Source organism: Herpailurus yagouaroundi, unplaced genomic scaffold (assembly GCF_014898765.1).
Source record: "Herpailurus yagouaroundi ecotype Mexico unplaced genomic scaffold, PumYag 182, whole genome shotgun sequence".
Taxonomy (NCBI): Eukaryota; Metazoa; Chordata; class Mammalia; order Carnivora; family Felidae; genus Herpailurus; species Herpailurus yagouaroundi.
In genome coordinates, this window is record NW_024412413.1 from 14,364,523 (window position 1) to 14,387,234 (window position 22,712).

General features: G+C 46.5%; 2 protein-coding genes across 2 annotated transcripts in view; one reads left to right on the forward strand and one right to left on the reverse strand.

Annotated features, from left to right (window-relative positions):
• Positions 1-13,966, reverse strand: part of TIMP3 (TIMP metallopeptidase inhibitor 3) — a 59,017-nt gene extending 45,051 nt beyond the window's left edge. The window contains exon 1 of the mRNA XM_040490979.1: positions 13,553-13,966. Within this exon, the coding sequence (XP_040346913.1) occupies positions 13,553-13,673 (121 nt within the window). The 5' untranslated portion in view covers positions 13,674-13,966. The remainder of the gene's footprint in view (positions 1-13,552) is intronic.
• The window catches only part of SYN3 (synapsin III), a 409,364-nt gene that overhangs the window by 147,793 nt on the left and 238,859 nt on the right, over positions 1-22,712 (forward strand). The gene's annotated exons all lie outside the window — the stretch shown is intronic.

Here is a 22,712-nt window from a genome sequence, read left to right on the forward strand (position 1 = left end):
TCTGGACCTCAGTTTCCCATTTTGTCAAGTGAGAGAGAGCACTAAATCACATGGCTTCTCCAGTATCAGAGCATAGGGGCCCACTGAACTGGGAGTTCAGGGGTCCCCTGAACTGGGGACCCATGTGGCCTGAAAGTCACTTGCAGCAAAGCACAAAAGTCACTTGCAGCTAAGCAGAGTCAGTAGCCTCAGAGCCTTGATTGGCCCAGTGTACCTCCAGTTCCCCCACATTTCTGTGCATAGCTCATTGAACAACTGGAAGGAGAAAAAAAGATGCCTTGCCTTTGCACGTATTATCTTGACCTGCACCATCCTATTAACACAGTGGCCCTTAACCACAGGTTCAGCCTGTGTGACTAGGCCAAACTTAGATGAGCTATGGGTGTAAACTACATACCGAATCTCAAAAACTTAAAGATTTTAAAACCTTACTATACTTTTTTAACTGACTACCTGTTGAAATGATAATACTTTCGGTATATTGTGTTAAGATGGCATTAAAATTAATTTCACCTATTTTTTTACTTTTTTTAATGTGGCATTTTAATGAGAAAATTTAAGATTACATACATGTCCTGTGTTTGTGGCCCTCGATATTATCTCTCCTGGTTGGTACTGGTCTAGCCTTAGCTTCTCTGTCTCCCTACTTAGGAGTCGCCTAATAAGAAATTCTTCTCCAAGGGACGCAGAAGGAATTTGAACTATTTGGGGTTAACTTTTTTAAAACAAAATAAAACACAGATGTTGACTATCCAGGTGGGGCATTAAATTTTAAGAGCCTCCAGGAATCTCCTCGCTTAAAGGGGCCCTGAATAAATATTAAATCTGCCAAGCCGCCAAAGCATCCCAAGATGTTAGCAGACTTATGAGCACCTGAGGTCTGACATCTGGACTCTGGCTGCCCAACCCATCTCTTGTCTTCTCTGTTGGAAAGGGATGGGCAACAGCTTTGGTTTCCTTTTAAAAGACAGTCACCACTGTTGAACACGCTTAGCAGTGTAGGACGGCTTTTTCTTACGGAGCCGGTCAGCGCTTAACATGTAAAACCGATTTCTCTTATCTCTGTCTCTCTGTGATACACCCACAGAGCTGGGTGCACCATTGCCTGGGAAGGCTGGAATGATATCTTCTTCAGATGTCCTCATTCATTCAAGATAGTCTTATCTCATGCCTACTACGCATCAGGCAATGAGCTGGTAAGACATGACTCTCTGTACTCCAGCTGGCTCACCATCTAGGAGGGAGGCACCAAGTAGTAATAATCTGATGGTTGACATTTATCAAACCCTCACTACATGCCAGGCAATGAGCCAAGCCTGTGACTCACATTATCTCAATGAATCCTCCCATAACCCTATGAGGTTGAGTACTGTTACAGTGTGGTCCATTTTACAGCTAAGACCAATGAGGCTGAGGATGACTGACTTGCCCCAGACACACAGCGAGCAATCAGTGGAGCCAAGGTTTGAACCAGGCATTCCAGCTCCAAACCTGTGCTTTGAACCTCCTCAGAAGCTGCAGAAAGTGTGATAACAAACATATAAGCAGTGTTCTCTGTAAAACAAGAGAACAGGGTACATCATTTTGCCTGAAAACAAATCAGTTAGTCTTATTCACCTAGAGATCCTACAGTTCAGATTATCTAGACTCAGTGTCACCAACTGGTAACTCACAGGGCTGAACCTGGCCCAAGGACGTTTTGTTTGCCTCACACACGTGTGTGTTTCTCTTTAATTGTGCCAACATTTAAAAATCAGAAGATTTCACATTAAAATTTGGGGTATCTAGGGGCGCCTGGGTGGCTCAGTCAGTTGAGCGTCTGACTTCGGCTCAGGTCATGATCTCGCAGTCTGTGAGTTCGAGCCCCGCATCAAGCTCTGTGCTGACAGCTCGGAGCCTGGAGCCTGCTTCGGATTCTGTGTCTCCCTCTCTCTCTGCCCCTCCCCTGTTCATGCTCTGTCTCTCCCTCTGTCAAAAATAAATAAACATTAAAATTTTTTTTTAATTTGGGGTATCTAGCTTCTCTCCTAGAAGACTGGCAATCTGGTGATACTAGGCTCAACATTCTGAGAGACTGGAGCACCAGCTGTCCCTTAGAGAAGGCACATGGACACTTCAGCTCACCACAGTTGCCACTGTGCTCTATTGCCTTCCCAACTCCAGTACCAATGATGAACTGCTACTTAACATCACATTTGTCCACTGTTTTTGCTGTGGCTTATAATAAAGAAATATTTTTAGTACCAAAGTGGGAAAACAAGAGACCAGGTAACCCCATGTACATTTTTTTGGTACAAATGAGGCATGTTTCAATATGTTTCCCAGGCAGACATCAAGCTTCTGTGATGGGTGTCTTTAGGCATTAGGGTTTGTGATCTGACCTAGATGAGAGGTAGGAAGACCTAGGCCAAGAGAGAATGAACGAATGAACTGGAACTCACACCTACACTTGCCTGTTTCGGGGGTAGCCTTTTGCCATTGTACTCATTTGCTTAGAAATGTACCCCAAGAGCAATATGGATATTGGGGCTCTCTTGCATCTCTCAGTACTTCTGGTAAACATTTGTAGCAAGAAGCTACAGTTATGGGAACCTGGGGTCTCTGTCCTATTGTTGGGGAGGGGAGTGGACTATGATTGCCCAATAGGGCACATGTTTGATCTGGGTCTTCTTTATTTTTTTATGTTTATTTATATATTTTGAGAGAGAGTGTGTAAAAGGGGGAAGGGGAGAGAGAGAGGGAGACAGAGGATCCGAAGTGGGGTCTGTTTTGGCAGCAGAGGGCCTGATGGGGGCTCGAGCCCATGAACTGTGAGATCATGACCTGAGCCAAAGATGGACACTTAACCAACTGAGCCACCCAGGCGCCCCTTGATCTGGGTCTTCTAAACCCCTTCGTCTTTCATGTAAACCAAGTTCCATCAGATCGCACACATTTCAATCTCAAGTCTTCATCTGAGCCAGGCTTTCCCAAGAGAACTCTTCTCAGCTACAGAGGTTTGAGCTGAGCCATTAGCCACATTTCCTGGAGCTCAGGTAGACTGTGGATCAGGAAGACCTTATTTTGATGTATATTGAATCTAAATCCCACCTCTTTTCTGTCAGCTCCAGTGGTGGTGTTAGTGGGGATCAAAAGAATTTTTCCAAGCTTTCCAACCATCAATGACAGACACCAAAGTGACCTTGATTTTAAATTCCAGCCACTGACTAGGTCTGCAAGGTTGCTATCTGTTTGGCACATCAACTCTTCTCCAACAGGAAGTTTAATGGCCAAATATGTCATCCGATAAAGCATGTCAGCTCATTAGCGGTTTTGTTCAGTTGCAGCCCTCATCCGCTTTTACAACCACAGACATCCTGGCTCTTATCTTAATAGACCATATTTCTAAAGAAGTTACCTCCTGAAAGGTGTTGTTGATGGATTTAGGTGCCCAATCATTCAGCCAGACTAGAGAGCCCCCTCGAAGGGAACTTGACACGTAGTAAGCATTCAGGAAAATACCATTATTTGTGTATTTGTGGAAGAGGTGCATACATCCCACAGAGAGCCAATCCTGCTATTTTACAGAGAGAAGCCTAAAATCCAGAGATGCTGACATCACCAAGGTGTTTCCAAAATCAGGTGGTGACCCAGACCTAGACCTCAGGTGTCCTGATTCCAGTGCTCACTCCTGTACACTGCACATCTCCCAGCCCCAGGATAGACGGGGGTAGATGGGGGCACAGGATATGCACTCTACATCCAACTTCAGTGTCACTGATCCATTTCCCAGGCCCTCCCATTGGCCACCCCAGCATCTTCTACCTGTGCCTGTCAGAGTCTAGGAGTATAGGACTTGGCCTCCCAATTTCACATGCAGGCTGTGTGGCCAGGTTCTGGAACCACACCAGTTCTGACTATCCACATCTGTTTAATTGGAACAGTGACCCTCACCATCCTGTTTTCCTGGGTGGGGTGTTGTGATCATCAAATAAGATCAGGTGGACTTAAGACTCTAAAGTAGGGAACTTGGTTGTTCCTCTGTTTTGTGGGAGTCAGTTTGGTTGAGTGGGAAAACATTAGACTGAGGAATAGGGGCCAAACAACCATGGTTTTGAAACTCAGCTCTCTGTATGTGACCCCCAAAAACATCTCATCTCTCCAAGCCCCATTTTCCATACCAAAATTAAGTGAGAACATCCATTTTGCCATATAATATAACAACACTATAACTAAAAGCCAATATTTATTGAGTTTTTAGTCTGTGCTAAACATTCTCCTTGAATTATTTCACTTATTTACCAACTCAGTGTGGTACTATTATTCCCCCTCATGAGGAAATTGAGGCCAGAGAACTTACCCAAGCTCAGGAACAGCAGAGCTCACAAGAGCTACTATGTTTCCAAATCTTAAAGGCTATGAGTCTATTCACGGTGATCAAGTCTAGGTCAAAAGGGAATCCCTCCTAACTTCTGAACCACAAGGATCAGCCAAACACTGATGATCCTTCAAGTCACAAAACCATGTCCTCATGAAGTCTGACTTGGGTTGCCAGGCTCACCTTCCCACGCTTTAATCTGGGGGATTACAGAAGCCCTGAATTTCTGAATGAAACCATCCTTCTCTGCAAGCAACTGGGCTATCTGATGCCTAACACCCCCATTCTGACACAGATCAAAGATGGGAGGAGAGGAAGAGGGGAGGGAATAATTGTCATGCACTATTTAAGGTCTCTGGTTCCAGAATGGTTCTGGTCTGCTCAGGATTTCCTCTCCCTCTATCCCCCGCCCCGCTGCCCATCCACCCCCTGTCATTCAAGGGTTCTGTTTTTCCACTGGCTGAACTTTACCTTGGGCTTTCTGAGGACAAATCTCACAGCTTTCCTTCGCTTCCCCACCCCCACAAAAAGCCAGGTGGCCACAGGCCTGGGAATACTTAGCGTCTCTCCTCTCTGTGCCGTGAATGCCACTGTTAGGGGATAAGGTTTACATGCACATAAATCAGAACTGGGTGTTGGGCCACATGGACCATTCTTTCTGTGGCAGCCAAACCATCCGGGGCTCACAGATGGCTATAAGTGCATCAGGAGAGGTTCTTTAGGTCCCCTTCCCTCCTCCAGACATTAATATTTTAGCCACCGAGCAAAACATCCTCTGAGATGGACACCTTGTAACCTCCTGTCAAACACTATTTAATGAGTCCCTTTAGCTAGAATCAATACATACCGGTCTACTCCAGCCTGTCAGAGATTAACATAGGAAAACAGATCCCTGAACCCATGTAACCTCTGAGAGGGTATACAACTCACCCAGGACGTGCTAGTGACCTGCCAGCTCTTCCAGCCCACTCCTAGCACTGTGGGTAACCAGGAAGATGGTAAGGGTAGTGAATGCATGGGCCTGCCCACGTGGAGAAGGGATGGTAAAGTGGTGTAAAGTTAAAGAACCACTCTCAGAAGAGTGAAGAATAGTGATCTGCTATGGTCCATGAGCTATTTTTAGCACTTCAGTAAGCCAACCCAAATCATACAATAAATGATCCAATAAGAAAGCTTCTCAGGCTTAGGAAGACACCAGGTTTCTTTGCTTTGGGCTGCAATTAGTTTGTGTGTTAGCTAATTATGTCAGAAAAATGACTGGCTAGCATCGGCCATTATAAATATCTTTTAACTGTTTTTTGTGGAAAAATAATTGACACACAAAAATGGGATGGTTAATTTATCCAAACATGGAATCCATGGAGGGAAAGGTAATAAAAATAGTCCTTGGCATTGACAAGGCTGGAATCGCTGGTTCAGTGGAAGGAGCACTGGCAAAGGGATCAGACATAGGGTCTGAGGCTTGGTTTTGTTAGGACCATACGGCAATAAAATCGGGGGCAGCAGGGGAGGACAGAGCTGGCGAGGCTGGCTATGGAAGAAAACCAAAGAGAAGCATCCCGAGGGGAACCCTGGCAGCAGGGAGTCCAAAAACCCATGTGGAGGAAGCTGCAAAAGGAGAAGCTCCAAGGCTAAGGAGTCCTAGCCCTTGGTCTACACCGATTCAGAATACAACTTTTGCATAGACTCCATTTCTTAGAGGTATGATCTTGGACAAGCAATTTCATGCCTCTAGCATCAGATCGCTCCCCAGGCAGCTGGGATGGGTGGTATCCACCTCACAGGGTGACTGATACACACGCAAGGATTTTGGTGCAGTGCCTGGAGCATAATACATACCTCTCAGGGAAAGGTAGTTGTCATTTTTGGTGATCCTCTTCTGAAGTGACATTTAGAGTCTCCAAGCTTTTTTTCCTCTGGAAGCATGATGGAGCACCATGGTCAGAAGATGGGACTGGACTTACTTAGCAAGTAGTGCAGACAGCCCAACAGGTCCTTCCCCTCTCAGAGGGGTTAGATGTGTCCCTCTGGGTGGTACACAGCCCTTAGGTCTCTCCCAGCTCAAGAATGACTCACTCTGGGAATTTCCCATGCAGCTTTGGAGAATCTGATTTTTACTAAAGATGGTGTTTTCAGCATGTTCACAATTTGGGCAAGGTGTGACTATTTTGCACCAGTGCTAGGGAGTGGGCAGGGAAATGGGACCAAATGAGACCTCAAGAACGTGTTCAAAGCTGAGGGGACAGCACGGGGCAAGACCCAGACAGAATCTGAACAGCAGGAGCTAGAAGGGCGTGGTGAGAGGGTGACGAAGAGGGAGGCAGGGGTAAGACTGGCCCTCTTTGGAAACATTCATGACACTTCATCCCAAGAGTTCAGTAAAGGGTTTTAAGCAAGACAGTGAAACTGTCTCTTAAATCAGCACTTCAAGCTCCCATACTGACCCCAACATGTTTCTTGACTAGAACCCACCATGCTTGCCTCTCCGCAGTCCATCCATTCCCAGCCACGCACCATCCAAATGCACCAGCAAGGGCAGTAGGGCGACACAAAGGGAGGAGTTCTCTCACTGTCACCATGAGTCTGGCCAGGGCCAGGCAACGAGGGGACATCTTTGAGGCAGCACGTGTCTTCAACATACAGCCACATGTGTCTAGACCTGAGCTCATGACAAACCCCAAAGCCAAGCCACTTAATGTGATGAAAGGCCCCTTGCTTACTGTGAAACCAAAAAAATAAAACCATCTTCAACTGAATGACTCCCAAGCTGCAACAAGTCAAGAGCCATGGCTTTTGGGGGCACTTAAGCCCTTCTCTCCCTATAAAAATGCTCCCATCAACTTGGTCCAAGTGGCCCTAGTTTCGCTCCCTTTCAGAGGGACAAAAGGATGAGCAAAAAGGAAAACCTCAGACAATCACTAAAAATGATAAACTGTGTTGCCATTTGAGAGAAGCATGAAGTCTCTCCAGCACAAGGCTGTAATAGTTCTTCTATCCCTTCGTGTTGCACATCTGAAAAGAACCATGTGAACAAAGCCACTCTGGAGGGCAAACTGGCAGGTGCTGTTAAAATGTAAAATGCACCTACCTATGTCCAAGAATTCCAGTTGCACATCTGCCATGAAGAAATATTTGCACACGTGAACAAGAGAATGAGACAACTATCTATTGCAGTGCTTTTTGTAAACATGAAAAGTTGTTAGAGGGGCGCCTGGGTGGCTCAGTTGCTTAAGCGTCCGACTTTCAGCTCAGGTCATGATCTCCCCGCTCATGAGTTTGAGCTCCACGTCAGGCTCTGTGCCGAGAGCTCAAAGCCTGGAGCCCACTTCTGATTCTGTCTCCCTCTCTCGCTGTCCCTTTCCCACTCATGCTGTGTCTCATTCTCTCAAAAATAATTAAAAAAATTTTTTTTAAACATTGTTAGAAACCTAGACATCTGTCAATAGGGAAATGGCCAAACAAATACATCCTACAGGGATATATATTATAGTAATATAATAGTATATAGTAATATATAACATATAGTATGACAAATGATATAATATAAGGCAATTAGCATATAGTATAGTAGTTGATTATACTTTAGAGCTAGGCTGCTGGATTTTAAATACAGGCTTTGCTACTATCTTGAACAAGTTACCTAATTTTTCTAAGCCTCAGTTTCCTCATCCATAAAATGGAGATGACAGAATAGCACACCTGCCTCATAGGATTATCGAGAGTATTAAATGAGTTAATGCACGTTACCTCCTTAGAATGGTGCCCAGCATACAGTAACCACTCTATGCTTGTTAGCTTTTTAATTATAATTAATTGCAATCCCTTGGAATACTATACATAGAATGAAGCAGATCTATATGTATATTTGCTGAGAACAAGACCTAATACATATTGTTCGGTTACAATAAGCAGAATGCTATATGCAATATTCCACTATTTATGGTATTCTGCTGTTCCTGTGTCTAAGGGAAAAACTACTATACATTTTCCTTGGGTACCTACATATGTAAATGCATCAGGAGGAAAAAATCCAGAGAAGCTAGAATGAGAGAAAGTGCTCAAAAAGGACGTTACCCTTATATAATTTTAGACAGATGATAGATGATTAGATAGATAGATAGATAGATAGATAGATAGATAGATAGATATGGATGGGTGACTGGCGATGAATGGACGATGGATAGATGGAGGGATACACATGTACACACAGATACATACATACATGGGTGTAGAATGTATTTACATAATACTTGTGACTTTTAAAATGTGGAGAAAAAAATTAAAAGGCCAAGGTGTTGCAAATTATTATTCCCCTTTTATAAATGAGGAAACCAAAGCTTAAAGACGTCCAATAACATGCCTAAGTGCACACCACCAACAAGCCCCAGAGGAAGGATTTAAACCCAGCTCTGCCCACCGCAAGGCCTTTCCACCACCCCAGGCTGCCTCTCAAGGCCACCCAGGAGGTGACGATGACAAAGGCTAGAAGAAGGGGCCTCCTTGTCCATACTGGCTGGAATGGTAAAAGCCAAATGCAATGGAGAATTGTGTTGTTGTTTTTGTTTTTAATTAATGAACCTGTTGGAATGTGCCATTCAGCAGTGGAGCTGAATAGTTCCTGCTGTTCCTGCAAAACAAACAAAAGTCCCTCCACCCAAGCCACTTCTGTGGCCACTTTTCTAGCCTTATCTATCCAGGGACTGTGAAAGGGACACAGAACCGTGGGAGAGGCACCTTCTCCAGCCAGCCAGGACCCAGTCTCTGGTGTTCCTGCCACCACACCAGCCATCTACATAGAGTGGGCACCTCATCCTGGGCAGCCCCAACTCATCCCCATCTAGAAGAGGAAGGGTCGTAAAGCCCAAGATGTCTGGTCTCCATTAGCTTTACTTCTCCTGGGTCTCAGGGCGATAAACTGAGTCATTACTTTACTTTGACTTGTGGTTTTGAGGGTGTCTTTCATAGCCAAAGAACATTAGAAATTTTTCTTTATTTTTCTCTATTTATGCCCTAAAATGATAACAATAATAACAATAACAACAGTAATAATAATAATTTCTCCCTCCTAGAAGATGATGTTTACTTAAAACCTCAGGTCATTCTGGCTCTCTTCATACTTTTTTTTTTAACTTTTCTCTCTTTTTTAAAAAATTATTTAAATTCAAGTTAGTTAAAACACAGTATTGTACTGGTTTCAGGAGTAGAACCCAGTGATTCATCACTTACATATGACACCCAGTGCTCATCCCAACAAGTGCCCTTCTTAGTACCCATCACCCATTTAGCCCATCCCCCACCCACCTCCCCTGCAGCAACCCTCAGTTTATTCTCTGTCTTTAAGAGTCTCTTATGGTTTGCCTCCCTCTCTGTTTTTATCTTATTTTTCCTTCCATTCCCTTATGTTCATCTGTTTTGTTTCTTAAATTCCATATATGAGTGAAATTATATGACATACTTTTAATGACAACTTCCCCAAATTAATAAGTAAAGCATTCTTCAAATATTAACCCTTCATTCCACTTCAGTCCAAGGAAGGGTCTTTTGCCTTAGCATATCAAGAGTAAATGAAATTTGAAAAGGTTTTGAAGAACTGCATGACTAAGAAGGAATTAGCCTTAGCATTTAGTAACTGGGTGACCTTGGACAAGCACAACCTTTCCCAGACTTGATGTTTTCCATCTGAAAAAATGGGTGTGATACCTACTCTTAAGGTTGCTGGGTGGATGAAAGACACAGGATCTGTGAAGTGCTTGCACCTAGTAGGGGTCTGGGAGATGTCTCTTCCTTCCTATGTAGTGCAGTTCTCCTCTTTCTAGAATTCCCGAGATTCGGAAAGCCTGGGTCCTCTCCCCAAGTGGCTGGCTCCTCTCTGAAGTCTGAACCTTTTTATTTTCCTTAGGTCACAAAGCCCAGTGAGGAGTGTAATTGTGTGTGTGTGTGTGTGTGTGTGTGTGTGTGTGTGTGTGTGTATGAGAGAGAGAGAGAGAGAGAGAGAATAGATCTGGCTTCTTTGAAAATGGCTTCTTTGCTAAAACCACAACCTCAGATCTGATACCAAAAGAATCTGCTGGCATTGGTCCCTGTCAAAACAATTTGGAGATATCCAGAGACTGTCCTCCAGGGCTGGCAGCGGGCCCCCAAGCTGAGCCTCACTCTTGAATTCCCAACAGTCTCAGGAGGCAGGCCCCCAACACTCTATGGCACAGCCCCATTCCTCTAGGCAAAGGAGGCTGGAGAGAAGGGCTTGGCATTCTGAAGCAAAATTCTCTCTCTCTATTGCCCGCCTCCTGCAGAAACCACACACACACACACACACACACATACACACACACACACACACACCAATTTTCAGAAGGCTCTTGGCACTGCCTGCCCCTTCCTGAGCTGGACCGAGCTGCTGGAGCAGGATCTAGCCAGCCAAGGCTGCCTTCTTCATTCCCAGCCCCCTCCTCTCCCTCCTCCAGAGTCAAGGTTTTGTCAGGAGTTTCAGGGGCAATGACTGGTGGGGAGGGGGCCACAGACATCCTGGCTGCTGCCAAGTCCTTTTCTTTCCCCCACAGTATGTTTTATAAGCCAGCATGTAGTTTATTCTTCTCCTAAACACTTCACTAGGGTGCAGGGCCTGGAGTTGCCATAGAAACACCTTTTAACTCCTCCCCACCCAGAAAGCAGTGCCAATCCCCAGGGTTTGGGGGGAGAAAGGCAAAAAGAGACACCTGTGGATGAGGAGAAAAGAGAGGGAAGACCATGGGGGGTTCTTTAGACAGGGCCAAGTCAGGCATGCGGCGCCCTTTGCCCGGCAACATGGCAGCCGGCCACAAAGAGAAAACAGCCAGGAAGGTTCTGGAAGAGGAAGCTGGTGGTCTGGCTTGAGCGTCTTTAATGGGCTACAGCGTTGATTAGTGGGGTCGTAAGGGTCAAGAAGGATGGGGAGCTTCTACACATCTCCTTCACTGAGAGGACAGGCAGAGCTGCAACCCAGACTGGAAACCAGAAAAGCCACAAGCAAGAAAAAACTGGGAGCCACCTACTGGACACCGGCAGAGCAGTGTAAGGCAGTGGAGGTCAACAAGCAAGCAGCCCACATCCACACCTCCCATTTTTAAAAGCATTATCTCATCCCCACCACTAGTGCAGTGCACCAAAGCTAGGCAGGACGATTTGGAGTGGTGCCAGCATATCGAAGATTTTTTGTTTCTTTTTTATTTTTGCTACCACAATGTTCTGGTATGTGGGTACTTCCTGGCAACTTAGCCTTTTCTCTGGGCAGTTTTTTGAGGGAGGAGATTTCTTGAAGAAATCCAGAGGAATCACAAGAAACTTTCTGCATCAGCCCGGACCCACAGCAGGAAATCTAAACAATAAACAGAGTCCATCAGCGCAGCCATTAAAAGCAGGGTCTCCTTGCTGCTCTTTCCACTGTTTTCTGGTGAACTTGCAGGGTGAAAACCTAAAAGCCAAGGGCAAGGGGGAGGCATGAGGTTCCCCTCTCCCTGCACACCAAAAAATCCAAGTGAACACACCCAAACCATTGTCAAGCAGAAGAGGACGCCCTGACTCCACCTGTCAGCCTCCTGGACTCCTCACTAACCCAAACCAGACCCCACCAGCGGCAGCAAGAGTGGCTTCCAACACTACCCAGGTGGGAATGTCACCAAAGGGGTGAAGATGGAGGAGGGACAGGCCAAGTGGAATTTGGGTGGGGGCGGTCAGAGGAGAAAGAGGAAAACCTTCCAGGTCTCAGGCAGCCCGAAAGAATCCTTCAGGCAATCCACAAACCAAGGGGCCAGCCAGATTCCCCGGGGAATGGGAAGGGTGCACAGCATGGGCCCCAGGAAACTCTAACAAGGGTGACCCCAGGTCACATAAACACCCACGCCTGCCAACTGGACTGACCTTCTGGTCACCACAGCCACCTCCCTGACTTCTCCTAGGCTCAGCGGGGCCCACCAGCAGTGCCCCTCCCAACTCTAGCTGCCTCCCTTGCCAGGCTCCTGTCTCCTCCCCCTCCGCCCCTGCAGCACACTTGTGGAGGCCCTCACCCAGGACCCAGTGGAAAATTTTCCTTCTTCTTTATGACTTAAAACACACACGCTCCATTCTTCACCTCTGAATCGACACAGGCAGAGGGCAGCTAGACTGTGCCCCACCCCATCCCAGCCCAAATACACACACACACACACACACACACACACACAGCAGGGGCCACTGGACTCGCATGCTTTATGAGCTGGAAAGGAGAGGAGAGATGTTTTCCAGCTGCTACTCCACCTCTGGCCATCCAAACACAAGTGTCCCAAAACACTCCCAAACAAGTTCTCCCAGGACACTCGAAAGGCCCTGGATAGAAACTGGTTCTACTTCTTACTGAGTCTCTAACCAAGACACTAACTCCAGTTTGGAATCATCACCATGATGTGACCCTTGGCATCTTTGTTCTTTTGGTGACAAATCTGTTTCCCACTGCTCCTTCTCCCCCTCCCCACACACAGTCAAGGGGGAAAAAAAATAGCCTTCCTGTGAATTCTCACAGCTATGTGATAAGTGATCCCTCACACACGCCGCCTCCTGCTTGCTATCAACACTCTCAAATACAGTTCCTCCAGGGAAGGGTCAACCCCACAGCTTTCTTCTCATTTTCCCCCCTTAAATCCACTCAAACTTGGCAGTCCAAGAAGCTCGGTTAGCAGTTGCTTGGGAAGTGGGAGACTGCGTTGGGTCTCAGTGAAAGGAATGAACTTCATGGGTGCAGGAGAAAATGCAAACTCAGAAAACTTCAAGATTCTCCTGCAACTTTGTGCACATGGCTGGCAACTTTTTTTCAAACTATTGAACATCCCAATACTTTAGTTGGTTGGCATTCCAAGTTTTAGGAATCCTTTCCCACCCTTCTCCCCCAGCACTGCCTCTCGTGATAGTGAAAAGGGAAATGTTCCAGATGTCAAAAGGACCAACAGGAGAGCGAAGGCTGCAAGGGGTTCCCTCAGCCACCGCGGGTTTTCTCTGCAGGGCATCTGCGCCTTCAGCCGTGCCAGGTCCTCCGACCGAAGAAACTGGGTTTTGCCACCCCACCCCAAGCTGAGGCAGAGAAAAGGAGCCGAGCTCGCCATGCCACCCGGAGCTGCGCCGGGGTCAGGACTGCAGCGCGAGAGCCGGCACCGCGGGGGCTCTGGCGGGGACACCCGGAGCGCTTACCGATGTCAGAGTTGCAGAAGGCGTCCTGGGGGTGGCTGGGCGAGCATGTGCACGCCTCGGCGCCCCAGTGCCCCAGGCTCCAGCTGCCCAGGAGCACGACTAGCCCGAGCCAGGGAGTCATCGCCGCTGCCGCTGCTGAGGCTGCTGCTCGCCTCTCCAAAGTTGAAGCGCGCGCCGCTGGAGGGGCCGCTGCAGCCCGAGCTCGCCTGCCCGGCCTTGCGGGGCAACTTTGAACTCGGGCGCGCTGCCCTCGGAGTGCCCACCGCACGGGATGGGGTGCAGCGAGGCTGCCTCGGAGCTGGCGCACGACTCTGCGGGCCGGCGGTCTCTCCGCGAAGGAGCAGGAGCTGGGGCGGAGCAGAAGGAGGAGAAGCCGTCTGAGCGCCCGCCCGCTGCCCGCTCTGCGCCGCTGCCGGGCGGCCGAGTGATATAGCGCGGGTCCCCCGGGCACCCCCTCTCGGGCACGCGGGGCCCGCCCCCACCGACCAATGGCAGAGCCGCATTACCTCATCGGCCCTCCGAAGGGGGCGGGGCCGGGGGCGCGGGCCGACGGGGCGGGGCCTCTCCGGACCGTTCAGATCCTTATAGGGAATAATGCGGCTGTGGGCACAGGAGTGGGTGAACCGGAACGCGCTCGGGACCTACGCTTCGCGGAGGGGCCCCCGGAGTGGCGCTCGCGTGTCCCATCTCTCTGGTACCCTGACCACACACCCACCCTTCTCTCTGCGCACTTCTGATCCAAACCACGGTCGACTGCCACCAACCCGTCCTCGGGTCAGAGGCGGTCCTGGCCTTGGAGACCCTGACTGCGCCTGGTGGAAAGGCTAAGGAAAAAGGCCAAATTCTCCGCCTTCTCTGAAGAGAGCAGGGTCAGAGGGGAAAGAGCCAGCTGACGACCTACGCCCCCACCCCCGACTTTCCTGGATGTGAGGAAGCCATCTGCCCTTTGGAGCTGGCTATAATGGACTGTGGTTTCTCCAGGCTCACCCAGAGTAAACCGTGAAGGCATTCAACAAACACTGTTCTGGATGTTGTAATGAACAAAACAGATTCCTTGCTTGCATGAAAGTTGCAGGCAATGCATCAGTGAATTCACGAATGCATTGGGTAATGTTCTATGGTGATAGTACCATGAAGAAACAAAACTTAGTAATGGGTTAGAAATCACTGGGGAGGGCACCGCTTTCTATGTGCCAGTAAGAGAAGGTATCTCTAAGGAGGTGACGTTCTAGCTGAGATGTGAGCAGGGAAAAAGGAGTGGGAGGAACTCCTGTGGAAATCTGGGGGGAGAGAACACCAGTCAGGGAGAACAGCAAGTGCAAAGGCCCTGAGTTTATTTGAAAAGCAGTGAGTAGAAAGGGCAGGAGGAATGGTAACCCCACCCAGGCCAGACAAGTCTCCATCCTTCAGAAAGGAATTTGGGGGTGAACTGATCCCACCCTGCAGTAACACCAGATTCTGGAGAGCTATCCAGGATCCTAGACTACTAGCTGTAATGGATAATTGCCGATAACTAACACTATAACTATCCTGATTATTGAGTAACATCTTGATTCTGCCTTATATTTTCCATGCCACACCTCATTATATCTCACAAAATTTCTTTTAGATAGGAAAAGCACAAAGTATTATTGACACTTTCCAGATGAGGAAACTGGCACAGAACGGTGGCATGACTTGGCAACCAGCCAGGATCTCAGTTCATTCATTTGCACCGAAAGAAAGGCTTGATTTCCCTGGACTTCAGCAGTAACTAGCTGTCACCACGCAGATGCCCTTTTGCAACTGGAGTCTTCTATCTTTCTCTTCGTGCTCCCTCTCTCCCTTTCTCTCCTAACTCGTTCTGTTTAGAAAGACACTTGAATGTTTTGGCTATAGAAATGTTGAAAATTTGGAACAAAATAAGGACCGGGAATACTCCTCAGAAATGCAAGTTCAACTTCTTTCTCAGAAACCCTATTACATCTCAGAGAAGTGATATTGGGATGACAGAAGCAGAAAATTTCATTGAAAATGGTATTTCCAAGAACATTTTTTAAACTCCTTCATCCCCTCCCCCTTAAGAATTGTAGCTATAAAGAAGGAATTAAGTTTTCTACATTTTTCTGCCTTATCCCCTCCCCAGCTTTTAAGCCCCTTCCCACCTTAACTCTAGCCATGGTCTGGCCCAGATAGATCTTTCCCCTCTTTCAATGTTTACCTCAGCACTTGGCTTACAGTTTCATGGAATATAATTGTATCATTTCCCCCAAGCACACTAAAATATTTTGAGACCTGAGATATTTGGCCACACTGTTTTTTAGCCCTCTGAACACAATAGGGTCCCAGGAGACTTGGGTGGGGGTATGGCCAGCAGCCCATTGAGTCTGGAGCAATGGACACTCCAGAGTCCACTCCAAGGATCCAGGTTGAATAAGGGCATACTTGGTGGGATTTGAGAGTTTTACTTAACCTTGCATGATGCCAGTCATGTGGAAGGTTTTAGAAGCCTTTCCAGACCAAGCCCACTTTGGATAAGCATCTTATGTGATAAAGGCCCTCTCTTCTCTTTTTTTTTTTTCTTGTCACTTTACGGTTTTGTCCAAGATGCCAATATTTTCTCCAAGGGAAGGCTTCCCTCAAACACGAGTATCAGGCAGGTAACTTTGGTTGAACTTCAAGCAGTAGGTTCCTTATAGGAAGAATCTGAAGCATTTGATTATGGCAGCTACTTAATTATGTAAGCACCAGGAGTAATCTGATTGTTTTTCCAGCTGAAAGGTAATGAAATTGCCTTTTGGTTTATTTCCTCCTGCTCCCTATCCTAAGCTGGTTCACACAGCCTTTGGAGTTCAGCTTCCCTTTCAGTCAGGAAGTTGCCCATAATGTTGAACTCCAGGGGACTCCCCTCAGCCCACCCATGAGAATTCAGCTCAGTCCTCTCCCCGAGGAAGAGGTGCCTTACTGCTAGGGTCACCCCGTCAGCAAGCAGACCTCACAGGCATCAATCTGGATATCATGGTGTCCATAGACCTACATAATAATATGTAAGAATTACTTTTTCAAGACCGTTTTATAAGCTAGATGGAGTGGACCTGCGGCTGGTGGTAACAATGACCATACCGGCTCACCTACTTTCTCTTGACAGCAAAGAACAGTGATAGATTTGTAAACCTTGAAAGAACTGCAGAAGTCTCGAAATCTCTCTGGCCTATCCTCAAACTTACCAAGCTTACCTGATATCCCCTTTCCTGGAACTTTTCCAGGGAAGGTGGGTCCATGTCCACCCCCTTTGTATCAAGTTACAGGATGCTGGAATCTATGAGAAGTCTCTCACAGACATTTAGAGGTCCTATAAAAGGACCCAAGAGACTATCCATCCTAATTTTATAGGTGGGGAAGGTAAGGTGATTCAGACAGGTGAAAAAACCGCCCAACCTATCACGGTCAGCTGGTGGCACAGCCAGAATTGGGTTGCAGCTGCCTAATTCCTTACCTGGCTCTCTCCCACACACTCATGGGTCTCAGTTCCCACAATCTGCAGCACATGACCTAATGCTTACACCCTAGTCATTCGAAACTCCAACCACTCGTGGTCCTGAATCTGCATTTCAGATCTGTAGATGAGTTTCTTTCAGAGTCTCAGAGACTCTTTGCACAGTCTGTAACATGTGGAGAATTCCTCCTGCCACGTGCACTGGCTAAATGGTTCTCTATTATGATAATAATCATCTCTGAGCCAATCAGAATGCATACCGCTCTGTTCTCCCCAGAGGTTTATGTCTTGTGTGTTTATTTTTTCCCCTTTCTGTATTATTATTTAATACTTTTTGAAAACATACCAAACATATTACTGCAAAGAAATGCATGAAACTTTATTTCTGGGGGACAAAGAGAGGCTGGGTGGAAGAAAAAAAAAAGCAAATGATGTGAGATTGGTTCCAAAAGTCACTACAGAAGGACAGGTGTGTGTGTGGACAAGTCACGTCACCTGTCCAGACCTCAGTTTGTGTGTTTATTGGATGAGAGCTGTAACTTAATGGTCCCCAAGGTCCCCCTTGGCTCAAAAAGTCTAAGATCTCTTGGGAAACTCTCAAGGACAAGGAAGGGAAGATAGATCTTGCCATTTAAACAGGTTTGAGACAAATCAAATGTGCCCAAGACTGAAGCACAACCATCAATCTCTCAGTCAACACTTATTGAGTTCCTATTCTGTGCTCTCCTTCAAGACTCAGGCTGAAAACAAAGATGGTGATGGTGAAGTCATAGGAGAGACCGACGCTCTTGTTTCTGACAGGGCCCCGTGTAAACTACTTGTTTATCTGTCTGTTTACCTCTTAGATGTTAAGCATGAAAAGGTCAGGAAATATGTCTCTTATTGTCTCTATACCTTATTTTCAAAATTCATTGAACCACTGTTGCAGTTGAAATGTCACCTCCTCCAGAAAGCCTTCTGTAATCTCCTCTCCCCAGTCTTCATCAATCAAGTGCAGTGTATCCCCACAGCACCCTGTGCTTTCTTTCACACCACTTAGCTAACTACAGTGTGATTGTTTACCATCTGTTTCCCTTCCAGGATAGAGGAAGCCCCTTGAAGACAGTGTTAGTAACCAAGATGTCAGCAAGTATTGGTTGAATGAGTCAAAATGCTTGGCCCCACCAACCCCTTCCCACTTTTCAGATAGGCAGGTGGTAGCTCCTTGGAGAGTTCACAGAGCCCTATCCCTCCGGCCAGTGCTAGGGGGCGCTGTAGGCCAGAGAACACCCATTCCATAAACCCGCAGTCTCTGCCAGTCTCTGAGAAGGCGGGAGAGGCAGTTCCACACTAGTCACCCACTTTGAGTGGGTGAAGCTAACCCCTCCCGTCTGCAAGGGCCACAGAGCTGTCAGTCAGCATCCCGTCTGGGTCCGCAGCTGCCCTGCTCCTCCACCCCCGAGCTGACCACATGTCAACCCAAGGGAGATGTGCTCTCAGAAAGCTACATACTTGTGAATCATGGGTTTGGAGAGATCAGGAAGATCTGGGAACAAGCAGACAATGCCACGATCCCACTCTCTCGGGGCAAAGCTAGCCTCTGAAAATTAAACCGGGAGAAGGTGCTGACAAGACATGTGTCGTTTCTGTTGCCTCATAGGGAAACACCTCTTTTCTTCCCTTCCCTTTCCCCTCTAGACCCTAGCCACAGTGCCTTCCTCCAAACCCACAGACCTCATCTGAAAGTCATTACATTCAAAATAGCCTTTTCCAAGCAACAGACAGCCCGGTCCACCCATCACCATGAGCCCTGGCCAGACCCTCAGTGGGGTTGCTGCCCAGCACTGGGAATTATGAACCTGAGATGGTCAGCACTTCTGGTTCTCTGTGTCTGGCACCGCCGGGAGTAAACACCTTTTCTTATTTCCATCTGGAGCCAATTTCATGGCAGTAAAGTTGCACAGCGCCTCTTACCCCCGCTCCCCACTAGTCCTGTCATGGAGCGAAGACCCCCTCAGTAAGAGTCTCTGACTGCATTCACCTGAATCCTCAGCTTTTCACATTTCTTTCCACCCCCAGCTACTCCAGGGATTTTTAAGCCAGAAAACACATGTGTGCTATGGAGACATTTTGTGCCCCATGTTTTCTGGTGGTGAGAGCTGGGGAACAGAGTTAATATTCTAGCTCTTGCTTTTAAAAATTATTTTTTATTTTTTTGAAATGACTATGTGCTTACTCGGTCCATTATTTCTGTGAAAGGTAATATTAAGTGGAGGGAGACCTTCTCCTCCTCGACCCTGTCTTAATGTCTTCCTTATGCCAGTGGAGTTCATGTGTTTTTCCTTTAAAAATGAGTAGCTCCTTTGTGGTTTCTTTGAAGGTTGCATGTGCAGGTTCACAGAGAAGACGCATGTGAGTGTCTCTGCCGGGTTCTCTCACGGCTTGGAGGGAATGGGGTGGACGTATGGCCAGTCTTCTGTCCGACGGGGCTGGAGATTCAATTTCTGGAAAGGCACTTGAGCTCTCCTCAGCAGAACCTGCTAGAACTGAAAACGACCCATCCTGTGTGGCGGGGAGGATCCAAAGAGCATTTGACGCCATTGACCACATCCTTCTTCAAACTTGGCTGCTGAGACTCCAGTCTCTCTGGGTTTTCGATTTCCACCTCTCCAACTGTACCTTTCTCAGTCTTCTTGGCAGACCCTTTGGACTCTTCTTGTCACTAAAATGTAGGTGCTTCCCAATTTTCTGTCCCTGGCTGCCTTCCCTTCCCTTTTAGCCTCCACGCTCTCCCTGGCTAACTCTCCCCCCTGATTTTAGCTACCACTCTGCTGTGTGCACAGGAGTGGACACTGCAAGCAGCAATATCCCTCTGAGTTCCAGTCTATATCCAGCTTCCCCCTTGGATAATTTCATTTGGAGGTCCCGTCACCTCCTCAGACTCCACTGTCTTTCCCCTGCTATGTTACCTATCCCTGCTAAGGGCACCACCTTTAACCAAGTCCTATAAATTCTCACTCCACATATCTCTTCTTACACTCTCTTTCTCCCCATGCCCACCATTTCTGCCTTGGATCAGGCCTATATAGATTCTTTCCTGACAATTTCAATAGTTGCATAATTGGTCACCCTCTCTAGAGTCTTTCTCTGTCAAATGCAACTTATGCCCTGCTGCTTGTGTAAAGTTTTTCTAATATAAATATGAAATCATGATGTCCTTTGCTTAAAATGATTATTTGTTTCCATGGCTTAAACTCCAAAAGAAAGGCATACAAGGCCCTCTGCTGTGATCTGGCTCTTCCCAGGGCCCCAGAGTGGAAAACCATTCCTGTAGAACACAGTGTGATTGCAACAGCAGACCCTGCTAGCTTATCTCTCCAAACCTATGCCCTCATTCCCATCTTCCAACCCAACATGAAGTTCCAGCTATCCATTTCCTGCCTCTGAGCTTATTCACACTATACTCTTTGCCTGGAATCCACCTTCCACTAATGTTTTCCTCCACCCTTCTCCATCTCTTCTGTAAGGATTCTCTTATCTTTCAGGATTCAACTAGAGTCACCACCGCATGGATGTTTTTCTGAGTCTCTCTTCCTGAACAGAATTGACCACCCCTCCTTGGCCTCTCCTCCCTCATTCCTTTCCCAGATTTGCCCAATGATTCCCACACTCTGTTGCCCCTAGTGGTTAATATGTCTTTCTCTCAAAAACCTAGCACAGAATCTGCATAAGCACTTACTAAATATTGAAAGAATAAACTAACCATTGAATGGCAGGGAAACAAAGAGGGAGGTGATCAGAATATTTCCTTTACAAACTTACCATTACAGAGGTTCTGGAATGTAGCTTCTTAAATACAGAAACTCAATTAGATTCAGTTCCCAGACTTGATCAGTCCCAGGGATACTATGATTCATAAGAGACCAGTAAGCCGGTCACAATTCCATTGTCTTTGCTTCCAATGAAATATTTAATTGTGACATAGGTTAGTACATTTATATCAATGTGCCCCCCATGTTTTCCTCCTTAGAACCATACAGAGCTTTGTGTGAGGCTAGTTTCTCATCAGAATGTTGCTTTGGTGTATATGGAGTCAGAACACAGGCACTGAGGTCGTCATAAGTAAAGTCTTTCAGTTGAAATGCTGTAGAACTCTCCTGACCGAGGCAAAGGCTTTTCTAAAAGAGTAATGTTGCTCACAGTCACTAGCAAGAGCCCCTCTAATAGCAATGCCGGATACACACTGCCAACTTTGGACTCTTCGGTCTTCCCATTTCTCTGCTCCAAACAGGCCACTCTTCTCTTCTTTCACCCAGACTTTTTTCTTCACTGGGAATATTATAATCCATTTGGTTTCTGTGTTTTAGATTACAGTCACCACCAATGATTACCTTCAGGTCAACTAGTTTGGGTTCTAGATTTTGAATGCTTCCTTTACTGTGTGTTAATTTGCTACCACAGATGTCCAAGCACTTGTGTGGTGTGTGAATTTATGGCTTCAGAGCTCAGTAGACAGATAGCCTTCTTTCCAAGTTGTGGGCGGACTCTTCATTATCATTGCTCCACCAACAGCCTCTATTTGCCTCACAACTTGTTTGTCCCAGTGTGATTATCAATTCTTTGGAAGAAAGGAACAAGATTGTCCCCTTCCATCCCTGCTTCCTTCAGATATTCCCCCAGATATTGACTAAGCGTCCACTGCTACATGGTAGGCACTAGAGATCTGACAGTGAGCAAGGAGTGCCCTCAAGGAGTTCCCAGTCTAGTGGGAGAGAAAGACATGAAAACAATAGTGGCTTGTACAAACTACAACAGGAGGATCAAGGGTGCCAGGAGGTCATAGCACTGGGTAACCCAACGAGGGAGTGGGAAGGATGTCTGAGAACCCATATGATGGTAAGAGCTAGGAGAGAACTGTAGGTCACCAAATCCAACCCTCTCGTTTTACAGATATAGAAAAAGGCCCAAAGAGGTGGGCTTTTATATGATCACATGGGATTATTGGCAAAGGCGAGACAAGAAATCAGACTCTTTAGTACTTCATCGTCCTCCCATCAATCTAGGCTTCTCTAATTTAATGTAAACAATTATTTCCCTGCCCTGTAACACACATCAACCTTGAGTTGGTAAGCTGAGAAAGATTTCTAAGATAAGAAAAAGGGAAAGGGACTCACATTAGTTGTGTACCAACCATGTACAATTAATTTCCAATCAAGTATTGTCTTCAATCTTCACAACCCTTAATAATAGGTACTATTTTATTTTATGTCTGTTTTATAGTTAAGAAAACTAAGGCAAAAACATTAACTAAAAAAAATATGCACGCCTATGTTCATTGCCACATTATTTACAATAGTCAAGATGTGTAAACAACCTAAGTATCCAATGAGGGATGAATGGATAAATTAATTGTGGTGTATATATATGATGGAATATTATTCAGCTGTAAACAAGAAAGAAATCTTGCCATTTGCGACAACACGAATGGACCTTGAGGGTATTATGCTGAGTGAAACAAGTCAGAGAAAGACACCTAACCATATGATCTCTCTTATATGTGGAAGCTAAAAACAAACAAACAAAACGAAACAAAACAGCTCATAGATACAGGTAATGGCACATAGATATTGGGGGATGGGAAAATGGGTAAGAGGGATCAAAAGGTGAAAGGAAAGAAATCTGAGACTCAGAGAAGTTAAATTGCAC